Genomic DNA, 22,303 nt, shown 5'->3' on the forward strand with positions numbered 1-22,303 from the left:
GCTGGAAGTACCACTAATCCACCCTTTTATGCCTCACCTGCAACTGTGCATGGAGCACACATGTATTCAATTTACAAGTAGGAGGAGGAGGAAGGAGCAGGGAGAAGGAGGCTTGCTTTTCCTTCTGCTGTTCCTATTTGCACTTTTAATTCCAGCTATGGCAGAAGCAGCAAGTTGAGGGGTGTTGGGGGAGAATAGGGAAGGCAGGATTCACAAGCCCCCATCAGGATCCTGTCCACAGGGATTAGAACAAGAAACTGATCCTGGTTCCCACCATGATCCCCAGTGTAAGCCCTTTATTCAGGCAATATAAGCACAGAAGTTCAAGGAATCCTAGATAAATCTACCACTTATGAACTCAGAAAACAAGGCAATCAGCTTGGTATCCAAAGGCAAGAGATACACAAGGGAAGCACAGAGGCATCAACCCCTCAGCCTCCACAGAGCATCACGACAGTATGCTACAGGAATGGGAGACTCAGATCACTTTTCCACCTTAGAGAATTAACTGTTTCCTTGAAAAATGGAAACGACCAGAAAGCAGATTCACAAACTTTACTCTCCCCCTACCCGCATCTGGGATACGCAGCCTTCTCCGCTGTTATGCAGATGAACTGTCAGGGCTTGTGGCAAAGCCATCCCCTCCTCTTAAGCACCAAATCTCTTCCCCTTCCACCTGCTCTAGGATATCACTCCAGACATTCTTCCCCATTCCAACATCACCAAATCTTCCCTTTCTACTGGATTCTTTCCATCAACATGATGCTTTTGTTTCGTATCTTAAAAAGTCCCTCTTTACCCAGGTTTTCATTAGCTACTTGCCCATTTTTTTCTTTTCTTACCAGGAAAATACTTAGAAAGAGTTGAATATACTTGTATCTTCAATTTCCCTCTTTTCATTCACTCGTGAATCCTCTCTAAGCAGACTCCACCAAATTGCTCTTGTTCAGGTCACCAGAGACCAGACATTGGTAAATCCATTTCAGAGACATTTGACACAGTTGATGACTCCCTTCCCCTTTCACTTGCTTCCCAACGCATTGCCCTCTCCTGATTTTGCTTCTCCCTCATCTTACATATATGTTCCCATGGAAGGACCCCAGAGTTCAGCCCCTAAAGTTTTCTGTTTATACTCACTCCCTTGATGCTCTCCAGACTCATGGCATGAAACACTCTCTGTATGTTGATGACACCCCAGTTTATACAACTTTCCATATATCTCCCCTGAAGCTTCAGGCTCATGTAGTCGACTGACCTCTGACACTTCCATGTGGATGTCTAAAAGGCATCTCAAATCTACCATATCTGAAGATGAGCTCCTGTCTGTCCTCCAAAAAAATTACCAACTTCTTCCATAGTCTTCCCTGTCTCAATAAAGGGAAACCCCATTCATCTAACTGCTTAGACCAAAACCCGTGTCATCCAATCCATCAGCAAATCAAGTCAGCTGTGCTTTTGAAAGACTTCTTATCACCTGCCCTGCTACCCTCCTGGTCCAAAACACCATCTTACACGTGGATGCTGTAATAGCCTTCTAAGTGATGTAATCCTGCTTTCTCCGGCACAGCCAAGGCCAGGGTTAGAACCAAGTGTGTTTGGCTTCGAAGTTTATGCTCTCTTTAGTGACCATCGTGCTTTAGAATGCTAAGGACTCAGGCCATTCACCAAAGTCACTCAATCAAACATATGGAAATATCCATGGATTTATGAACCTGCGACCAGGTTTTTTCATAGTCAGTGGGAAAATAAGAAAAATAATGATAGTGTTGCATGTATGATTGCCTATCTTCATATAAGGCCGCCAATTGCCTCTTCCTGGGGGGAGAAGTCCTGCTGTCTAAGATTACAATCTTTCTCCTTCTAAACAGCAAAAGGCCCTTCCAGTGAGAAGACACTAAATCAAATTGATAAATGTACAGTTTGGTTCCTCAGGCAAATAATAAATTAGGAAATATTGAAGATGGTAATTAGATGTTATTAATGCTCATACATGGCAAAACATTTTTAGTAGCCCCGTTATAATTCCAAAGTACTTTTGTTGTTGTTCTTGTTGTTTCAATTCTACTCTTTTTCAAATGCCTCACATCCACTGGTCTCAGCCCTGGTAGTTCCCCCAAGAACCACTCCTCCCCTTTTTTACTAATTATATACAAGAGCCAAAGTTATAAGAAATTTACCCACACTCAAACCATCAAGATAAATGGGATGATTTCCTCATACCTTGCTAGCTGCCACACCAGCTTTTTTATTCATTTTATACTCTGGTGTTTCGGTCTGCATGAAGTAGATCTGGTCTTTCATGTTTTCAAAATCTTCCTGGTATTTCCTCTGTAAGACATTAGACAAGCTGAAGAACTGCTGTGGAAATGAACTACGCAAGAATTTCCATGAGAAGACACAGGGATTTGGAAAAGTTACACAAAGCCACCCCGTCCTTGGTTTAGGCTGGTCAGATTACAATTAGAGAATGTGGTACCATTACAAAAATGATTAGCAACTTAACAGAGATTTAGAACAATTAAAATAGGCTAAAAACAGAATTAGAAAGGCTTTTCTTGGCTACCAAGAAAGAGCTCTTAAGGGCCAGAAGCAGGGAACTTAAGAGAAAAGAAAAACAATAGACTTATGTTTTCCAGTGAGGAGATGCTAAATTAATCAATTTCATAACTGTACAGTTTGGCTCCTCAGGCAAAGAATAATTAAAGGAGTCCCTTTAACTTGTACTAATCTCACTTTGCAGTCAGTAAGAGGGTCTCACCATAATGTGTTGTAAAAATTGAGGTAGAAATAATGGCATGTGGCCAAAATAATATTTCTCAAAAGGAAAGAGAGTTTGGGAAATTTCTTTCTTAAAAGGAACTCTGCACCAGGTCTTGCCCCAAGAAGAGGGGCCTCAAGTGTTCTGGCACCCATTCAGGTAGAGCAGGTGGCTAGAAGTCACTAAGGAAAGAGGTCTCCCTCCCAGGATGACCAACCAGCCATCCCTTCCCACTTACTGTGCTAATGTTATCAGCATTCATTCTGGCGTTTGCAACTTCAAAGCAAGGTGTCTCACTCCATTTGCCTTTGATTTTATTTTCATAGTCTTCTTTGTATTTTTGCTAGAAAAAAGAAAAAGAAAATAAGACAAGCATAACTCATGAATTGACAAATAAGACAGCAAATTAAGAAATAATGATTAACTTCTAAAAATATCTTCAGCAAGCCATTCTTAGGTCCTTAATAAATGCCTTTAAAAAAAATCTTCCAATGTACTGTCAATTTACCCAACCAGAAAGTTGGGCGATGGGGATAGAGCATGGAGAAAGCGGGTACTAACGCCCCCTCCCCTTGCTGAGTTTGGGGACTTCATTCATTCGGAAGTTGCAGATGTCCCCTGATGTTTAAAGAAATAGAGTCAGAAGTCATCCTCTATTTATATTTCAGTTACAATACAACCTATCAACCTGAGATTTCTATGCCAAATGAACTTAGCCATTAATTTCTAAGCTTTACAAACACTCCTAGTTATCCAGAAAGAAACAACCACAATAAAATTCAACTTGCAGGATAACGAATAGATCTTCGCGTTTAGAGTTAAATTTAATAGGAACTGGAAAGTAGTTCAAAAATTGAATTATTGCCCCATCTGACTCCCAAATCCCACTCCATCTGAATCCCAGGCTGTAAGGCTCCTGGAAGAGAGAAGTGGTATGTCTTCTTCACTTTCATATCCTCAGAACCCAACACAAAATGCAGCACACAGAAGTTACATCATAAATGTTTGTTCAACTACACTAAACTAAGACCGTGATATGTGGTTTTGAAATACCTTGGCTTAAGTGTTCTTGGAGCAGAATTAACCAAGCCAACCCCAAACCTGGGTCCATGAGCTAGAGCCCAAGCTGAGTTAGAGCAATTCTCCCTCCACGGCTCATAAAAATGTGTTAACAGACATAACTAATGTGTCTCAAGGCACTGGCATATGCCTACATCCCCACAATACCCTTTAAGGAAAAAGAAAATGTCTTTCTGGTATACCTTTAAGAGAAGGTGAGTGATGTGCAGAGTCAACGAGCTTGGGTTAAAGGAAGCTTAGCCCTCACTCAAATGCCTAATTTCCTTTCTTCTCAAAAGGTTAATATGTAAATAAATAGCCAACTGGTTTTCATAGCTATAAATTTTAGAGTCCTGGGCCTGGATTCAAACTCTGGGACCAAGACTTGACTTTGTCTTGACCAAATATGATTGTTTTCTCAGCCACAAGTGCTGGCAATAATATTTACAGAGAAGGCTGCTAGGAAGTTTAATAAGATCATTCGCTAAAGAGTGCTTTGTAAACCCCACAGTGCTAAGCAAATATAGGGTATAAAAATTGTAATAATAATAATAGCTATTACTATTGTCATCATCATAACAGAAAGAAACTCTGTAAGAAAGAAAATTGTATGTGCGGGGAGGGAACAATTCTTCAATGGAAATCTTTGCTGAGATAAGATTTGTGCTATACTGCTGATTGATTTACCTGCACTCTGTTTTGAAGATTTAAAGAACAGAAGTCAATAAAATTGATTTCTGGATTTGCTAAGACTACTTATAGAAATGTTTCTCATCTTTTTTTTTGGAGACAGACCTCTTCAAGAAATTGAGAAAGCTATAAAATGCTCACAAACAGTTATAACTTCAGAGGTTCTTGATGTACACATACCTCAGGTTAGGATCTCCTAATGTATCATTTTTTGGAGAGACATGGCCCTACCTCTTGCTTGTTGTCAAAGGAGAAAAACCTTAGGATTGGGAAGGGGCAATTGGGCCTGATCCCCAAAACTTAGATCCAGAGAACTTTGAAATATAATTTAAAGTTGAGAAGGTAGCAGATATTCTTAATGAGGTCTAAATGTTGGGCATTTATCAAGAAATAGGCATTGCATATGTAGATTTGTTAAGGATAATTGAGCAGGAGATTAATTCTCACAGTGAGAGATAGATGTCTGGTTTTCAAGAAGATATTAAAACAAGATGCAAAACAAGAGTGTAAGATCACTCAACCCCCTCATCCAAAGTCCTTCCTTCCTTCTTAATCTTCACAGACCACGACATGTTATTTCCTCCTATCCAGCAGCTGAAATGGGTCAGGGTGGAGATTGAGCTCTCACAATCCACTCCCGAGCACTGCCAAGTCTGGGAAGATTTTCATGACACAGGAGGAGGCTGGAGCTTGCTGGCTACTGAGGAAGTTATGGCCTTCTGTCTCATTTGTGAGTAGGAGAGAATTTGAAAGGACAAGGGTCCATAGGTGAAGGAGTGAGAGGAAGAGAGAGGTATGTGTCCATGTGGGACCCTCTCTACCAGCCAAGGGGTCTCACTCTGCAAGTCTGAGAGTGAGGCCAGAGCTTTTGTACAATACATGGAGACGGGTTACTCACGTCAGGGTCCAACATTCAACCTTCCCAACATCCAAACACAACAGAGTTGGAGAGAAAGGTTAGGGGGAAACCTTTCTCTCCAAACTCTGTTGTATTTGCAGTTGAACGATGGAAACTTGGAAGAGTCAGTTTAACTTCTCTAGAATTTTTTTGGTTTGTTTAACAGAGGAATGTATGTCAGCACAATTCCAAGCTCTGGGACACCTTCTCTGGGTAAGAGGGTGACCATGCGTCCATAGATACAGTAAGATTGTTTTCCTTCTCCTCAGAGGTCAGCTGAGGGGACTTCCATGGGGCCACAAACTGGGTACCCTGTGTCTTGCTTAAATATATAGCTTCATTATCTACTTTCAACATCTGAATCTGTAATTTTTATGTGGTTACCAAATGGAAAGGAATACGAAGCCAGTTAATTGCCCTTCTCTTTTTCTGTGAGTAGCTAAGCACTGGGACTCCTGATGGGTCCATTCATAGAAAAGTTATCCCTGCAGAAAACGTATAAAGAACCCAGCTGGTATTTTTATTGTCCACAGTGGGCCTAACACTGCCTGCTTGACTCAGTCAAATCTCTTCTGGTGAAATCAATGGAAATCTTCCCAATTCTATGTGATAGAAGAATTTCCATGGTTTTAGAGGACCCGGGCCTCGTATCTTCATGCTGTGTAACAATATGTTACTGAAATATTATTTTTTTAAAAAAAATTTAGGCTCCAGTTGGTATCAGTGGGAAATTCCAACCTGAAATCTCATATTTTTTCTTTTGTGGATCTGGAAAGGAGCAGAGAGGCAGGCACAGAGAAACTTAAGGGACTTTCCAGTGTTGCATTCAGGGCCCCACTTTCAGCTGGTCATGGTGTGCATAGCTTCCCCACCTGGAAGACCTGTTTCTATGAACAACTCTGACTGTTCATCTATGTTAGAGCTACAAAATACAGCTGAGACAGAAGGAAGTATGTAGCTAATGGCTTTGGCCAAAGACAAAGGTGAGAGAATTGATTCTGACAGGTGTAGTAAGGAAGGCTGGCAAACGGAAGGTAACATTAGTGTAATCACTGCAGATATGCAATCATTACCATCTGAACTGGGAGCTGTAAGAAAAGGGTGTGAGGATGCACAGAGAACTCCACCCCAAAATATGGCTCCCTAGTATAATGAGTATTTTGAATTAAAGGCCCTTAGAGATTAATGGAAGCTAAAAGAGACTTCTTTCTACATAAAGACCAGACAGACCCACTAAGAAGAAAAATTGTTTCCCCGCTAACCTCCCACCCCCATCCTATCTCTCAATCCTCTAACTCTCCCAAAGCACAGGCTCAAGTTTCCTTATCTGTCTAAGGTCCGGACCTACCAAAGAAGAAAACAATTCCCTCTGACCCCTTCCCTGAGTTTTCAACTGAACCTATATTGCAGGAGGGAAGACTAAAGTCTGTCAGAAACCTGGACAGGCTACTGTCATAAATCATTGTTCGCTTTGTGGGCCCAACAGACTTCACCCCAGACTATTGTATGTTCTTCAAACCCATTGAATTCTCCCTAGTAATCATTTCTTGCTCCTCAACAGAATTCCTCTTCTCCCCACTCCCCATAACCTGTTTTGCCAGGATCCAAGTTCATAGTCTTTCTGTAACCTCAAGATGGTATATAAGCTTCTGCATCCCCTGGGGAGCTGGAGCTTCATTCTGAAGGCTCCCGTGTGTGCACGTTAAATAAATTTGTATGCCTTTTCTCCAATTAATCCGCCTTTTGCAAGTTGATTTTTCAGCCAACCTTCAGTGGGCCAAGGAGGACCCCTTGGCCCCAACAGATGGATCTGGGAGACATGATTCAACAAGGGGATATTGAGTTTAAATGCATGTGAGTGACTAGATAAAGGAGGTTTTTTAAAAAATTTATTTTTTTATACTTTAAGTTCTAGGGTAGATAAAGGAGATTTTTATCCTATTTTAGGGAGAAAGAAGATATGATCCTGCTGCAACATGGGCCAAGACATCTTGAGAGTGAGGAGGGAAGATAGTACCAGAGGTAAGTCACTCTTGGCAGCCCTGTGCCTCCCTTGTTGGATGGTTTGTTGTTGGGTGGACTTCTACCAATCACAAGCATTTCTCCCTAACACAACTATTATTTTGGATGCACAATAGTCATTAAGAACTCAGAAATCTGGGTTAAGACTGGGAATAAATAATGTCACCATGGCCAAATCCAGTGACCTTTTTCCACAGCCACCTCCCCTTAGCTCATATTATTACTCCACAGGGCAAAGCCAGTTCTGGCAATGCTTTCAAAGTAACCAACATTGTCACCTTGCCCACCTAGAGTGGTGCCATCCAATGCATATATAATGCAAGTCATTCTTGTAGCCACATTTTTAAATGTAGAAAGAAACATGTGGGAAATAACTTTAATAATACAGTTTACTGAACCCAGTAGATCTGAAAATTAACATTCCAACATGTAATCAACATAAAAATATTAATTTGAAACTTTCTTTTCTTCATAATTAAATATTCAAGATCCAGTGTCTATTTCTCACATATTGGACACTAAGTGTTATGGGATGAATGTCTATATCCCCACCCCCCAAATTCATATGTTGAAGACCTAACTCACAAGCATGTGATGGTACTTGAAGGTAAGGGGATTTGGGAAGCAATTAAGTTTAGGTGAGGTCATGAGGGTGGGAACCCCATAACGAGATTATCATCCTTATAACAAGAGGAAGAAGAGGAAGAGATCAGAGCTGGCTCTCTGTCTCCAATGTGTAAGAACACAATGAGAAGGCAGCTATCTACAAGCCAGGAAGGGGTCTCTCACCAGGAACTGAATCCGTGATCTTAGACTCCCAGCCTCCAGAACTGTGAGAAAATAAACGTCTATTGTTTAAGCCACCCAATGTATGGTATTTTGTTGTACAAGCCCAAGCTGACTTATATACTCAGTTTATACTGATCAAATTCAGGTGCTTCCTAGTCACATTTGGCTAGTGTCTACTGTACTGGAGAGTGTAGCACTAAACCAACTGGCAAGTCTAAATTGGTGGAGAGAATGATTATAGAGGAGTTTGAAAGTGATTTTCAAAAATCACTTTTAAGAATCCCCACTGCATACTTAAATAAGGCAAAAGAATGTTTCCTTAGTAAAGTATCTTTTAAAATAGACTTTAAATAAAAATTTAAAAATAGATTCCTTTTTCTTTCTAAATGACCACTTGAAAACACCTTTTTATTTTTCTTCCAAAAAGATAAGTTGTCCTTCTCCCCTGTCTTATTTACAAATCAACACTTTCTTTCTTTTTTTTTTTCTTTTTTTCTCTTTTTGAGACAGTTTCACACTTGTTGCCCAGGCTGGAGTGTAATGGCACAATCTCGGCTCACTGCAACCTCCGCTTCCCGGGATCAAGTGATTCTCCTGCCTCAGCCTCCCAAGTAGCTGAGATTACAGGCGCCCGCCACCACGCCTGGCTAATTTTTTGTGTTGTTAGTAGAGATGGGGTTTCACCATGTTGGCCAGGCTGGTCTCGAATTCCTGACAGGTGATCAACCCACCTTGGCCTCCCAAAGTGCTGGGATTACAGGCGTGAGCCACCGTGCCTGGCCGATATAAAAACTTTCAATGGATCATGTATTTATGTACAGTTCTAAAGTTAATTTCTGCTTAGCCTTGGGCAAAATTTCATATTGATAGTATTCCTATTAGTGAAATTTTACTATACTTACTAGATCCTTTATCCAAACAGCTCATAGTTACACAGTTAGGTAATCTACAATATAAAACACTAACAAACATCACTGAATAGACATCATTATCCATATCATTTCATCATTCTTCTCTACTAGATACTTTACCAGAAAATGCTTAAGATAAAAATCTTGAGGTTTCATCAAAATTCAAGCAGAACAAACTGACACTCATCTCCACAGAGGGCAAGATAAAGTATTTAAAAGCAGCAGTATCCCAGGAGAAAATGGTCTGATTTGGACCAATTTAAAATAGGAATTTAGCATGGGCCTATTCCTCAGCTAAGCATCTGTGTCTCCGCATTCCTCATCAGAGCCACATTCCTCAGAGCTAGTTTACTGCCTAAATATAGGTAGACTAAGCTGTTTGTTAGGGCCTTAAAAGTTATGAGGTCCACTGCCCACTGCTGTTAACTAAGCTATATCTGAGACACATTCTTATTTTTCCAAGTGTGATGGATAGGATAGAACTATCCAAGGTCTTCACTGTGAATTTAAACCAGCTCTTCACGGAAGTGTGGTTATTTGGTGACTCTGTAGTATTACTGTCATAAGTAAAAATGTCAAGTGACATTAGAACATGGCTTCTGTTTTCAAAAGGTGATTTTCACATTTATCAATTACTGAGTCATCAAGCTGGCTAAACATTTATTAACACAGTTCTTGACGTTTATGGATGTATTGCTTTTGCTGTAGAGTCTTTGGAGATCATATGTAAAAATACTCCTAGTGTTTGTGTTTTATCTTCAGTCTCACCTTTAGTAACCCTCTCTGATGGTTGAAATTATTAAGCAGAGTCTTCAAGGGAGGCAATGTCCCAGCTCTATTTACTTACCTTGCTCACTTGATTGGTTACTTTCTTGGCAAATTCTATATCTGGAGGATCGGCCAGAGGCGTGAATTGAGCTTGCTGTTCAGCGAGACCTTTTTTGTAGGCAACCTGATGAAATAAAAGACAGGGATGTATTTTAAAAACGATTATGCTTTCATCTTTATTGAAGTCTTCAATTTTAGTGTAACATGTTATAATTTGTCCTTCTAGATGTTACATACCATTGCTCTCAGTACTGCCAGTGATTTCTATTTTGCTGAATTTTCTTCCCTCCTCCTCAGGACTCATGGCCCTAGATCTGCTTTCTTCCATTCATTTCCATGCCATGGTTTGCAACTGCAATTATTCTCTTAACCAGCATCTTCAACTCCCAACCCCTTGTCTTTTTATCACAGTCAATAAACCCCCAGCCTTGGATCGACTTGACCATATACCTCCTCTGTTCTTTTTTTTTTTTTTTTTTTTCAGATGGAGTCTCGCTATGTTGCCCAGGCTGGAATGCAGTAGCGCGATCTCGGCTCACTGCAAGCTCCGCCTCCTGGGTTCACGCCATTCTCCTGCCTCAGCCTCCCGAGCAGCTGGGACTACAGGCACCCGCCACCGTGCCTGGCTAATTTTTTGTATTTTTAGTAGAGACGGGGTTTCACCATGCTAGCCAGGATGGGCTTGATCTCCTGACAAGCAGAACAAACTGATCTCATGGTCTGCCTGCCCTGGCCTCCCAAAGTGCTGGGATTACAGGCGTGAGCCACCGCACCTGGCCAACTTCCTCTGTTCTTATGCCTAGGATGCTGAATGCCACAGAAGAAAACCTGCAACTCCATGGATTAGGCAATGCTAACATGATGAGTAGGGTTAAGAGGGACACAGGAAGAAGGTACAGGGCAGGGAGACTCCGAACCCCAGCACTTAGCTTGAAATCTACATGCCTGCACAGTGGTATGTTCTGTGAACAACAGCTTGCTTGGGGTTCTGTGCCCAATACTCTATGACCCTATGGTATACTAATGCCATTTTGTCTTCAAGGAAACTTTCACAGCCCATTATGAGTCTCTGGTTAGTCCCTACTCTCAGGGGCCAGTCTAAAACCCCAACACTGTCCTTAAGCCCACAATCAACTCCACCTTACTCTCAGCTTCCTCTTTCATAGAGTAAAGAAACGCTACACACTTATCTTCTCCATATTCATCCCTGCCTCTCCCACCCCTTCCCTGGCTCAGAGGAGAAACATCCTTCAGAGGGAATGACTCCTGCACCCAGGGTGCTGCCCTTTCCAGCATATCCTTTTGCACCCAGCTCTCTCAGTCATCCCTCCTCTTTCTCACAACCCCAAACTCTCCTTCTTCATTAGCTCCTTCCCTTCAGCCTATAAAAGACTTCTAACACCTTAAAATAAGTATGGTGCCCACAAATAATGCATATCCTTCTCTCTTGCCCTCCTTTCTCTCTTCATTTCTGATTCCTCTGGTTTTTTTGTTCCACCAGACTTGGCCCCTGCTTCGAACAATGCAGAACTATTCATAGATCCCCAGATACATGAAGCCCTCAGATGCTTCAGGGCCTCGTACATGCTGTTCCCTCTCCCCATCTGTCTGCAAACCGCTGTTTCCTCTCCATGGCTCAGGACACCATGATTCCCCTCTCAAGCCTTCCCTGACTTCTGAGCCAGATGCGATGACCTTCTCCTGGGATCTCACTCAACTTGGCCATTACCTCCTTTAGAGGGGTCGTCAGATGACACTGTAATTTTTTGTCTACATGTCTCTTTCCTCTTGACTGTGAGCTCTGGGATGGCAAAGAAGACGTCCTATCCTTGGGAACCCTTGTGGCCTGCATAGTACCTAGCTAGAGCAAGAGTCCATGAATGACATCTCAATGTGTGTCTTACACACTGAGGCCATGGGGGAATGTCTCAAGAGGAGAATTATCTTTCTAATCTTCCACGACACAACTGTGAAGTTTCTACGATTATTTTCCCTTCCTCATGGCAGTATTCTTATTTATCAAGTAAAGCAGTTGAAGAATCCCAAGGTCCCAATCATCTTTATACTTTAACCAAGTCTAACTGTATCTTATACCAATAATATCTACCTAGTGCCTATAACAAAAGCTTTCATGGACATCAAATCAATTGGGATACAAAAGACAGATTTTGAAATGTATTTACACAAATTCCACAAACAAGCCTGGCTTAATTTCTTTTAAATAAGTTAAGCAAGGCACGGTGACTCACGCCTGTAATCCCAGCACTTTGGGAGGCAAAGGTGGATGAATTGCTCAAAGGTTCAAGACCAGCCAGGGCAATATGGTGAAACCCTGTCTCTACCAAAAATACAAAAATTAGCCGGGTGTGGTGGTGTGCACCTGTAGTCCCAGCTACTTGGGAGGCTGAAGTGAGAGGATCACTTGAGCCTGGGAGGTGGAGGTTGCAATAAGCCAATAAGCCAAGATTGTATCACTGCACTCCAGCCTGGGTGACAGAGTGAGACCCTGTCTCAAAAAAAAAAAAAAAAAAAAAAAAAAATACAAACTGAAGACTTTATTTTAGGCATAGGACAACAGGATTTTTCATGGCTGGTTAAGTCCTTAGGGTAAAAGCAACATTTGAATAGGATAAATGTTTATTAAGTATGACATCCTGCCAAGAAGTTTCAGACAAATCAGATCTAGAAGTCCTAATTTCTCAGGAACCTTCTTCAGAATTCTGTTTAGTTAGAATTCTGTTGTTATGGAGAATGATCTGATTTTTAAAAAAGTAAAAAAAAAAAAGTTCAGTATTCTGCATCAGCTTAAAGACTCTTAGTGTGTGCAAAGTAGTTTGTCTCTACTTAGGTAATAAGGAAAACATGATAAGTAGATTAAGAAGGACACAGGAAGACGGTACAGGAGAGATAGCAACAGCTTCTAAGCCCAAGAGCTTAGCCAGAAATCTATGTGCCTACCCAGTGGTGCATTCTGCAAACAACAGCTTGCTTAGGGCTCTGTGCCCAATAATTGTAGAAGTTCATAGTACTGACAACAGTATTAATAGGCATGTCAATAATCTGATACTGAGTGCACACTTGATCTGCAATTAAAATAAAAGCTATGCCTTAAATGTCACATCTTTTTGAGGAATAGCAGGGAAGACTTTACTTCATTATTGTATGTTCTCTTTCATTACATCTTCTACTGTAATTGCTCAAAACATGTGGCCAACTTTCATTGTTCAAAGTCCATAGCATTAGAATGGTATGAAGGTAATCCTTCATCTCTCCATTTGATAGATGAAGGGAGATAGGAGATTAACTGTCTTCTTGGAAACCTCTCCCAGGCTTACGTGACATGGCATTTCCTGGTTCCTTTTCAACTTCGCTGTTTGTTCCCTCATCCTTTTGCTGGCTCCTGTTCAGTCCTAAGTGTGGGTGTCCTCCAAAACTCTGCCCTTGGCCATGCACTCTTCTGCTTCCCTCATAGATGTTCATGTCTTTGGCTATCACTTTGTTCTAATGACTCTCAAATGTTAATTTCTTGCCCTGGTCTCACACCTGAGCAATGGAACTCTCTAATTTATCCATAGGATGCCTTGATCTGAAGTTTCCTTCAATCATCTCAACTCCATTTCTCTTTCCATTAACGCATCTTTACCAGCTGTGCCCCTTCTCACCCAGACCACCAGTCTACAGTCAGAAGCTTCTCTAGGGCTTCTTTCTCTCCTTTGGCTCCAATATCCAATGCCATTCATGCCTATTAATACTTATTACCCTCAGATTCCTTTCTTCCTCTCCTTTGCCCTAATTATTACTAAAATAGATTTCTCCAAATTACCCAGTTTTTCCTGTATTTCCTAATCTCAATCTATCATATTGCTCATCAAAATTACTCCAGATTCTATTTTTATCATGCTGTTTTCCGCTCCAAAATCTTATGATGCCTCTTATTTATTACCGTTCCATGTCGAAGCAATTTTGTCTGCCTTTCAAGGTCCTGCTGCCGGCATTCTCACAAGTGCCCTCCAAATGAGGCACTCCCATCATTCATTTTCCTTGTCCCTCAAAACTCAGACCTCATTTTACCTGTGTCCCTTTGTTCAAGTGCTCCCTCTACTCAAAATGCCTTTCTTCATCACCACCCATGCCCTCGGGACCACCACCTCCACATGGCCTTCTCTGATTACTCACACGTGTTCTGTCTGTCTTGTAGCAAGTATTAGACTGTTGGGTTTTGTTTCATTTTTAACTTTTTTCTTGTTGTTTGATATATCATACTTTTATTTTATCAGCCTGATTATAAATTCTAAGAGGAAAGGATGAAAACTGCTTGTAGTACTTTTCTATCCTGCCAGGTGTGCATGCATAATAGACTTCCAATAAATAACTATTGATCATTTGGTAACAGCCATGTAACAATATTGTGAATCTGTGAGATACAGAATCAAAAAGCTAATCTTGAAAGAGAAGCAAGAAGTACTCACACAATAAAACTGGTATCATGTGCTAGATGACTTCAAAATTTTGTTACACCTTCTCTATTTCCTAACTTACCTGTGGAAGGATACGACTGTATCTGTGTTATATTTTAACCAATTACATAGAAAATGAAATAGAAAAAGATGTCCACTAAACTTGCAGGTGATATGAAGAGGGTGGCGTTAAAAATTAGACCTCAAAAGTTGGAGACACCATCAAATTGGTGTGTATAATTTTGGTTCATGGCAAGATCAGACCATAGATTCCATTAGAAGTAAATCCCAATCACTCTGAACTGGCTTACTAAGTCCAAATTGAGTATAAGAGGTTCCAGGGATCCAGGGATCTAACCGACAACTGAATGTCAAATAACTTGTCACTTTATAATACAGTGCTCTGCTGAAGACTGGAGTAGCAGTCTGGATTTTCAATATGGCCTCCCGCAAATCCAATGGTCATGTAAGAAAGTACCTCAAAATAAGGGAGAGTGTTAGGCCCAAGTGGGTCTCTCTGCTGCCGTTGCTGCTGGTTTCAAGCCAAGGACTCTATTAAGCCTTTTAAGTTCCTCTAACATACAGTTTTCAAGGTCTAGGATACCAAAATTCCGGCAAGTGGGATCACTGATTTTTCACTAACTGAAGTATCTTCTGATAGCAAGAGCTCTTTGTGGGATAACTATACAAATGTGTTTTTGGTTTGTTTAGTTGTTGTTGGTGTGGTCATTGTTTGTTTGTTTGTTTTTAAGATGGGGGTCTCGCTGTTGCCCAGGCTGGAGTGCAGTGGCTTGATCATAGCTCACTGCAGCCTCGACCTCCTGGGTTCAAGTGATCCTCCTACCTCAGCCTCCTGAGTAGCTGAGACTACAGGCATGCACCCCCACACTTGGCTAATTTTTAAAAAATATATTTTGTAGAGATGAGGTCTTGCTTTGTTGCCCAGGCTGATCTCAGACTCCTGGCTTCAAGCAATCCTCCCCTCTTGGCCTTCCAAACTGCTGGGATTACAGGGGTGAGTCACCACATCCAGCCACAAATATGTTTTAACAAGTACACTAGTCAGGTCCCACACACAGAAAAAGGGAGACACACCACAATTTGGACTTGATGATTAGAATAGTAAGGCACAACCCTTCCATAACATTGTTTACTTAATAGATTTGGGAAGGTGGCTATGATTACAATAGGTTTTTAAAAATTGTCATTCTGTTGTCACAGAACAACTTCAACCAGAGCCAAGGGGAAAGAAGGACTCATGCTCTAATGGGAAGAATACTAGTCTTGGGCTCACAAGCCTGGGCTCTGCCACTAACTAATGTGACCCCAGATTCAGGTTTGCCACCTATAAGAAGAGGGAACTGGACAAGATTATATTTAATATAAAGTGTAAATTATATCTAATTTAAATGAGACATCATAAATTATAACAATTCTAGACATACTCCTCTGAAATACAACATTTAGTCTCTTATACAGAAGAGTTGCAGTGACCATCTGGCCAGAATATGTTCAAGTTCCCCTGATTCTGCACACCTAAGTGGTGCCACTTGCATTTCACTTACATCACTGAGAGCTTTCTGGGCCTGGGCAACTCTCCTCAGTTCCGGGCTATCATTGTAGGGGTAAAACAAACTTTTGTCTGCTTCCCAGTCTTCAGTGTACAGTTTCTAAATCAAAAAAGAGTGAAAAGTTAGGAGGAAGTAGGGTCACGTTTACACAAAATACATAGTTTTGAATTCATCCATTAATAACCTAAAGAACCAAGGGCCAGGTGAGAGCAAAGGTAAATGAAATTCACAGATAACTTCCCACTTTCCATCCAACCCAAGTCATTTTTACTGATAGCATGCCCTGCTTTTTCTTATTTTCAGAGGGGCAGATGTGTCTGATTTTGTTTCATCTTCTCTGTGACTCTACCTGCCTTCTTGTTTTTTTTTTTTTTTCTTTTTTTGGTCATTATTTGTCATTGTTTATTAATAGCACTTACAAGTGCTAACACAATGTAAGGAGCCAGGAAGCACTTCACGTAGTTCAGGGCCATACAGGACACTTGCAAGAAGGGGCACAAAATAAACCTCTAATTAGAGTAATAGCCAGGGACATCCAAAGTATACCAGAGGGTCTACAGACAATTTTGAGATATTACTTTGTGGCTCTCTCAGCTGGTTCTCCAGAGCACCTTTATTCTCCACAGACACTCCCCTCTGCCCCCAGGTTGCTCAGGTTCCCAAAGGACCCTCTCCCCACTCTGCCTAGGAGCTTTCCTCTCAGTTCCTTTTTGCCAAGCCCTATCCCTGCAGTCTCACATGTCTCAAGGCTACTCATAAAAAGATTGGGGAATTGTATTCCAGATGATCAACAGTCCACCAAGTATTACATGAAGTATATGATGGGATGACATAGGAAGATAGAAGTGGCAATGGAGCAGGCCCTTACCTTGCTGAACATGGCGGTGTTCTTAACGGCCTGGACAAGTTCAGGGGCATCAGGAGGAAGCAGGTACTTATCCTTGGTGTCTTCCCAGTTCTGCTTGTATAAAACCTAGACAGAAGGAGTAGAGGATCTGTGGCTTGAGGTCTCACCCAAAGGCATGAGGATTTAAACAACAAAGGGAGACTCATGAAGGCATGCTTGCTCAAAGGCTGCCAATGGGTTACTAGGAAAACATTGACCATGCCAACATCCTATAATACTTTTCCTGCAATAGTCAGCTTTTGATTGAAAATTCTAATTCCTTTCAATTAAAAATTTAGCTCCTCAGCTTCTTTGGCGACACTGGGACTTCATGCAGCAACAGCCTGGAGCCGAGTCACAGCTGCCTCTTTGGGCAGGGCATGGACTCTTCCATCCACCCATAGGTTCTACAGGCCACTCAGTCATCTGTGCAGCCTCCTTGATGAATACAGGTATTGAACTCACACTGCCCATGAGGCTGGTGGGCAGGATCAGGCCTGTCCAATTTTCTCCTATAAGACAATGCAGAGGTGATGCACATGCTACTGAGTACCCCAGCCATCCATATCATTGCCTTACCTTACTGACTTGCTGCGACACTTTCTTTGCATGTTCAATATCCTTTGCTTTTTCATCTACGTGACATATAGTCTTAGCAACATCACCATCCATTCGATACTTAACCTGCCCAAATAATGCACAGTTAGAGTTCATGACAGGCATGTACATGTGAGTATATTAAGGAATTTCTTATAACCACAGAGCATTACCCCAATGACTCTAGGTCTGCATCACAAAGCATAGTTTCTGCATTTTAGCTGGAAAAATGTGATCTTCAAAGAAGCACCTGCATTTACTGCTTGTCTGCTTTCCTGGCTGGATCTCCAGCCTGCTGCTTCTTGGCCTTACTGTGCTACAGTGTGGAGAACCACAGTGAGTTGGAGCTTCCATCTCATAGTCTCCTCTTAAGCTAAGTTGCTAAGCCAAGCTTTTAGAAGTTTCTTTGGGTTCACATTTACAGCAACATGACCTATGGTTCATGCTTTTCTAGATTTGTGAACTAGCTCATGGTAATTCAACTGCTCATTCTCACAGCACATATTTAGAGCCCACAATTCCCAGCAGTAGGTGTATTTTGAAATGTCCCTCTCCTTTATTTCAGCAATGCAGCCCACCTCACTGAGTTGATCTTGTGCTTTTTTGATTCTGCGAAGTTCTGGAGTATCTGTTGTGCTGGCGTATGGCTGTCCTTTTGTTTTCTCAAACTTCTCCTTGTATTTATTCTGAAAAGAATATCAGATATTAGCCTAACAAGACAGCAGTGAAAATTTCAGGCAACATACTCACCCCATTTGATAAAAAAAAATCCTTCAAGTTATAGCAATTATCAATTGTAATAGCTTTCTTTTTGTCCCCTACCCCAACTCTCAGCAAAAACTAAAATAGATTTGATAATTGCTTCTCCTAAACATGGTTGGATCTTGGAGACAATGCAAATTTATTATAGACTATTGTCTTGGAAATACCCTAAAATGATTCTTTCAATCTTTTTTTTTTGTCTGAATGCATACATAAAAAGCCTAAACCTCAATTATTTTAGAAAATAAATATAGAAATTGAGTTAATTCTGAAAATATTTGAGTGTTAATACAATGCAAAAATATTCAATTCAGAAGTTGCAGCTAAACTTCAGTAGTTCAGATAGCTGAGACACCAGCTGAATTAATGGCAGGTCTGAATTATATTCTGTAAATTTAGGAATGTGATTTTATTATTTCTGCTGAATACACAATGAATTCTTGCTTTAATGATAATGTGCATAATTTATCATTATAAATGTTTTGGGAATACTCTTAAGTGGAGTAGTGAACAATCTAAATTATACTATTGATTTGGTTACTAACCACTTAAAAACTATTACAGGCATTCTGTTCAGAACATCAGAAATTCTAGGTTCATAGGATCTGAATTAATAAGAATGTATGGCAATATATTGACAAAAAATTCTATCCTTGCTGAATACTGCAGCACTAAAGAAGGTAAGAAAATCTTGTTTCTAGAAACCTGTCTTAGATCATTTTAGGCTCTGAACTAGAATTTTACCAAACAGTGAGCTGCTATCATTTAATGAAAAGTGAGTATGTATTGCTCAACCTCAATAGGATGCTTTTGACATAAACTTTAGTCTTATATAATCCAATGTTCTCTTAAGCTACATTTCATTTTTTTAAGCCTCCAGAGGACATGCAATCAAGCCACCCAGTGAGACCTCAGCCCACCATGGACAATCAACAAATTAGACCCATTGAAATGTGTCTGAATCTGTCTGAATCAGTCAGTGTAACTTACAGAACTGTGCATGGGAATCTAAGGACCAGGGACCATTGAGAGCAGTGATTCTCAACCTGGGTACACATTAGAATCATCTGGGCAGCTTTTTAAAATCCTTTTGTACAGGGCTGGGCATGGTGGCTTATGCCTATAATTCTAATGTTTTGTGGGGCCAAGGTGGGAGGATCACCTGTGGCCAGGAGTTTACGACCATCCTGGGCAACATAGCAAGACCCTACCTCTATGAAAAAATAATTAGGAGATCCTACAATTTTTTTTTAATTAGCCAGACATGGTGGCATGCACCTGTAGTCCTAGCTACTAGGGAGACTGAGGTAGGAGGATTGCTTCAGCCCAGGGGTCTGGGGCTGAAGTGAGCTGTGATCAAGCTATTGCTTGATCCAGCCTGGGCTACAGAGAAAGATTCTGTTTCTTAAAAAAAAAAAAAAAAATCTTTCTGCACAGTCCCAACTCTGAACAAATTAAACTAGAATGGCCTCAGCATCATTAGTTTTAAAATTCCCAGGGGGTTCCAGTGTGCAGCCATGGTTAATAACCACTGTTTTAAGGTATAGCCAAACATTCAGATCCTCAATTTCAAATGAGTTCTTAGTCTGATCTTGGATTTTTAAAATAAATGGTCTTCTTCACTATACACCTCTTTACATACCTTTTTATATGCTGTTAGCTAGTATACTAAGAAGCTATTCTGCTGACATTGTTTAAATATGTTAAGTAGCTTCTGTGAACTGGCCTAAATTAAATCTGTATTTATGATTTCATTATTCTAGATTGGCTAATAGTGATTAAATACCAATAAATGCTTTATGATTGGCCTTATGCTTATTTTGCAAGAATGATTTCAATAAGAATGCTTTCTTATGCTGCAATGGTATAAATGAATTACATAAAAGGAAAATTCAACAGTCACGAGAGCCTATAATTTGCAAAATAAGTTTTTGTTTCATACAGGTTTGAGAAACAAATCCAGCCAGCATCCAAAACAGAGTGGGTTGAGATCAGTAATTTCTTAATAATCAAGCCAGGTTAGCAGAAGTTTTTTGAAACTTACTGGGCTAAAAAGATCCTGCATTTTCTGACTGTGTGCAATGTAGGGGGTCATGAACTTTGAAGGGTCCACTTTCTTCCGGATGACCTTCCTCCTCTCCACCGGCTTTGCTGATGCTGGTTGTGCCAGTGCTGGCTGTGCCAGAGCTGGTTTGGAAGTTTCTGATTGCTCATAGTCAGATGTCCTTGTTGTCGTAGTCTCATAAATTTTTGTTATTGTCTGAAAATTTGATATGCAGATCAACATTGTTGTGAAAGTAAAAACTGTGCTACTGTGATCTTAGTATATATTAGTCTAACTTCAAGTCAGATTTACATTCCTGGTGTTACTTCTCCATATCTAAAGTAAGCCAAAGCAGGAAATGGCACACTGTAGCCGTATGAAGGCATATTATGTACACAAATCTGAATGCTGATTGTTGGGATTGCGTGGAATAAAAAGTTTACTCCTTATTACTTTGCAACATTGCCTTAAGTTTGCATTTGCAGAAAGACACTCGAACACTTCAAAGTAGTGGGGGGGAAATTGGCAATAAACTATTTTTTTAAAACAGTTGAAAATCTTAAGTTGCCTGGGTAAAGTAAAAGCAAACTTGAGTTCGGGGAACAAAAGGTTAAGATAATCAAACAAAGCTCAAATTCTTGACTTTAATATTAACTTGTAAATGACTAAGGGAAATTGGTCGTTTGTTCTGCAGGGATTTAGGCATTCTCCACTGTAGTGGGAGACAAAGAATAATGAACTTTAAAAAAATGAATCACATCAATATTATAAGAGATTTTTCATTCCCTTGGCTTAGTCAGTTAATTAATGTGAACCGGAGTGCCATTCACACTAATAAATGCTTAGGTGGACAAGAATAATGATGACAACATAATGGGGTAATTATCCTCACAACAGTCCTATCTACGTAGTAGGTGAGAAATTACTATTTCTTACAGCAGGCTGTAGTGGAAGACACTAAGACCCAAAGTTTGGGTCTAATCCAAGGTTAAAAATAATGCATGTAAGAAAAAAAGATAAGCAGCCAACTCTTCAATCCATTTCACAGTATCCTTCCCTTCACAGCTAATATCATCTGTACCAAAGAATTCTAGCATCAATTATGAAAAGAGAACCTAGTAAGGAAATTGTACATTTATAAAAACCCCCTCTAGTGTTGTCACATCATTGCTAATAGGTTGTTTTCTGCCCATGATTACCTAGGCATGGTTGACTGTGAGAGATTAACCAAATTACGGCATCTACAGATACTAGTTTTTATGCAGTCACAGGTTCTTTGAACAAGCTTCAGGATTAACCATCCATATCACTGTTTGTCATGCTCAGAGAGAAACAGTGGCATGCAGAAAATAAAGCATGAGAGAGGTATTTCAAAACCTTGAAAAAAAAAGAGCTTGAAAGTGGAATATTTATGGTAATAGGTTATTTAGAATTGCTAATGTGCTAAAATCTGAGTAGCATTTCAATGCATCATCAGGGACGAAGCCCTGGAGGCACCATCCCTGGTGGCAGAGATGGTGTCCTACAAGTTATAACTCCACACAGTAAAACTGCTTGTCCCTATGCCAATCACAAAGCCAAGGCTCCTTGGCTTGTTGTCACCATCCCTCCTGCTGCTGTTGGAGAATGGTGATAGCCACTGACATTATTCTAATTAGCTTCATCTACACAAAAATATCACACAGAAGAAATAGGGGGAACCACCCCCTGCCATCTTGGGTTTTTTGAATAGGAAAAAAAAGGTGAAATAATCCATCAAACAGGTAATGTTTGTGCTTTCACACCAGCTTCTGGGCACAGGTAGGTGAGTGATCCTCTGTCAGATAATCCCTTTTGCCATCTTTGTGGCAGCCCTGGGAGTCTAAGAAAGGAGAAAGCTCTTCCTGCTTTAATCAGAATGCAGTTTATGCAGCTGTGGGCTGGGCCTTACCTCTCCCGGCACCTCTTCGTAAACCACTTCTTCTGTGTAGTACTGTAAATAGAGCACAAAGGCATTGGCAAGAGAACCAAAGCAGAAACCACCTCTCCTCT

The 22,303-nt window shown here is 40.6% G+C and overlaps 1 protein-coding gene across 1 annotated transcript in view; it reads right to left on the bottom strand.

Annotated features, from left to right (window-relative positions):
- The window catches only part of NEB (nebulin), a 236,003-nt gene extending 215,488 nt beyond the window's left edge, over positions 1-20,515 (bottom strand). The window contains exons 1-8 of the mRNA XM_031008470.3: positions 20,273-20,515; positions 18,045-18,152; positions 17,449-17,553; positions 16,852-16,956; positions 15,978-16,082; positions 9,975-10,079; positions 2,997-3,101; positions 2,221-2,328 (exon numbers count right to left, since the gene is read on the bottom strand). Of these exons, the coding sequence (XP_030864330.3) occupies positions 2,221-2,328; positions 2,997-3,101; positions 9,975-10,079; positions 15,978-16,082; positions 16,852-16,956; positions 17,449-17,553; positions 18,045-18,152; positions 20,273-20,515 (984 nt within the window). The remainder of the gene's footprint in view (positions 1-2,220; positions 2,329-2,996; positions 3,102-9,974; positions 10,080-15,977; positions 16,083-16,851; positions 16,957-17,448; positions 17,554-18,044; positions 18,153-20,272) is intronic.
- Between the last annotated feature and the right edge of the window lie 1,788 nt (positions 20,516-22,303).

The sequence above is a fragment of the Gorilla gorilla genome, chromosome 11 (genome assembly GCF_029281585.2).
Source record: "Gorilla gorilla gorilla isolate KB3781 chromosome 11, NHGRI_mGorGor1-v2.1_pri, whole genome shotgun sequence".
NCBI lineage: Eukaryota > Metazoa > Chordata > Mammalia > Primates > Hominidae > Gorilla > Gorilla gorilla.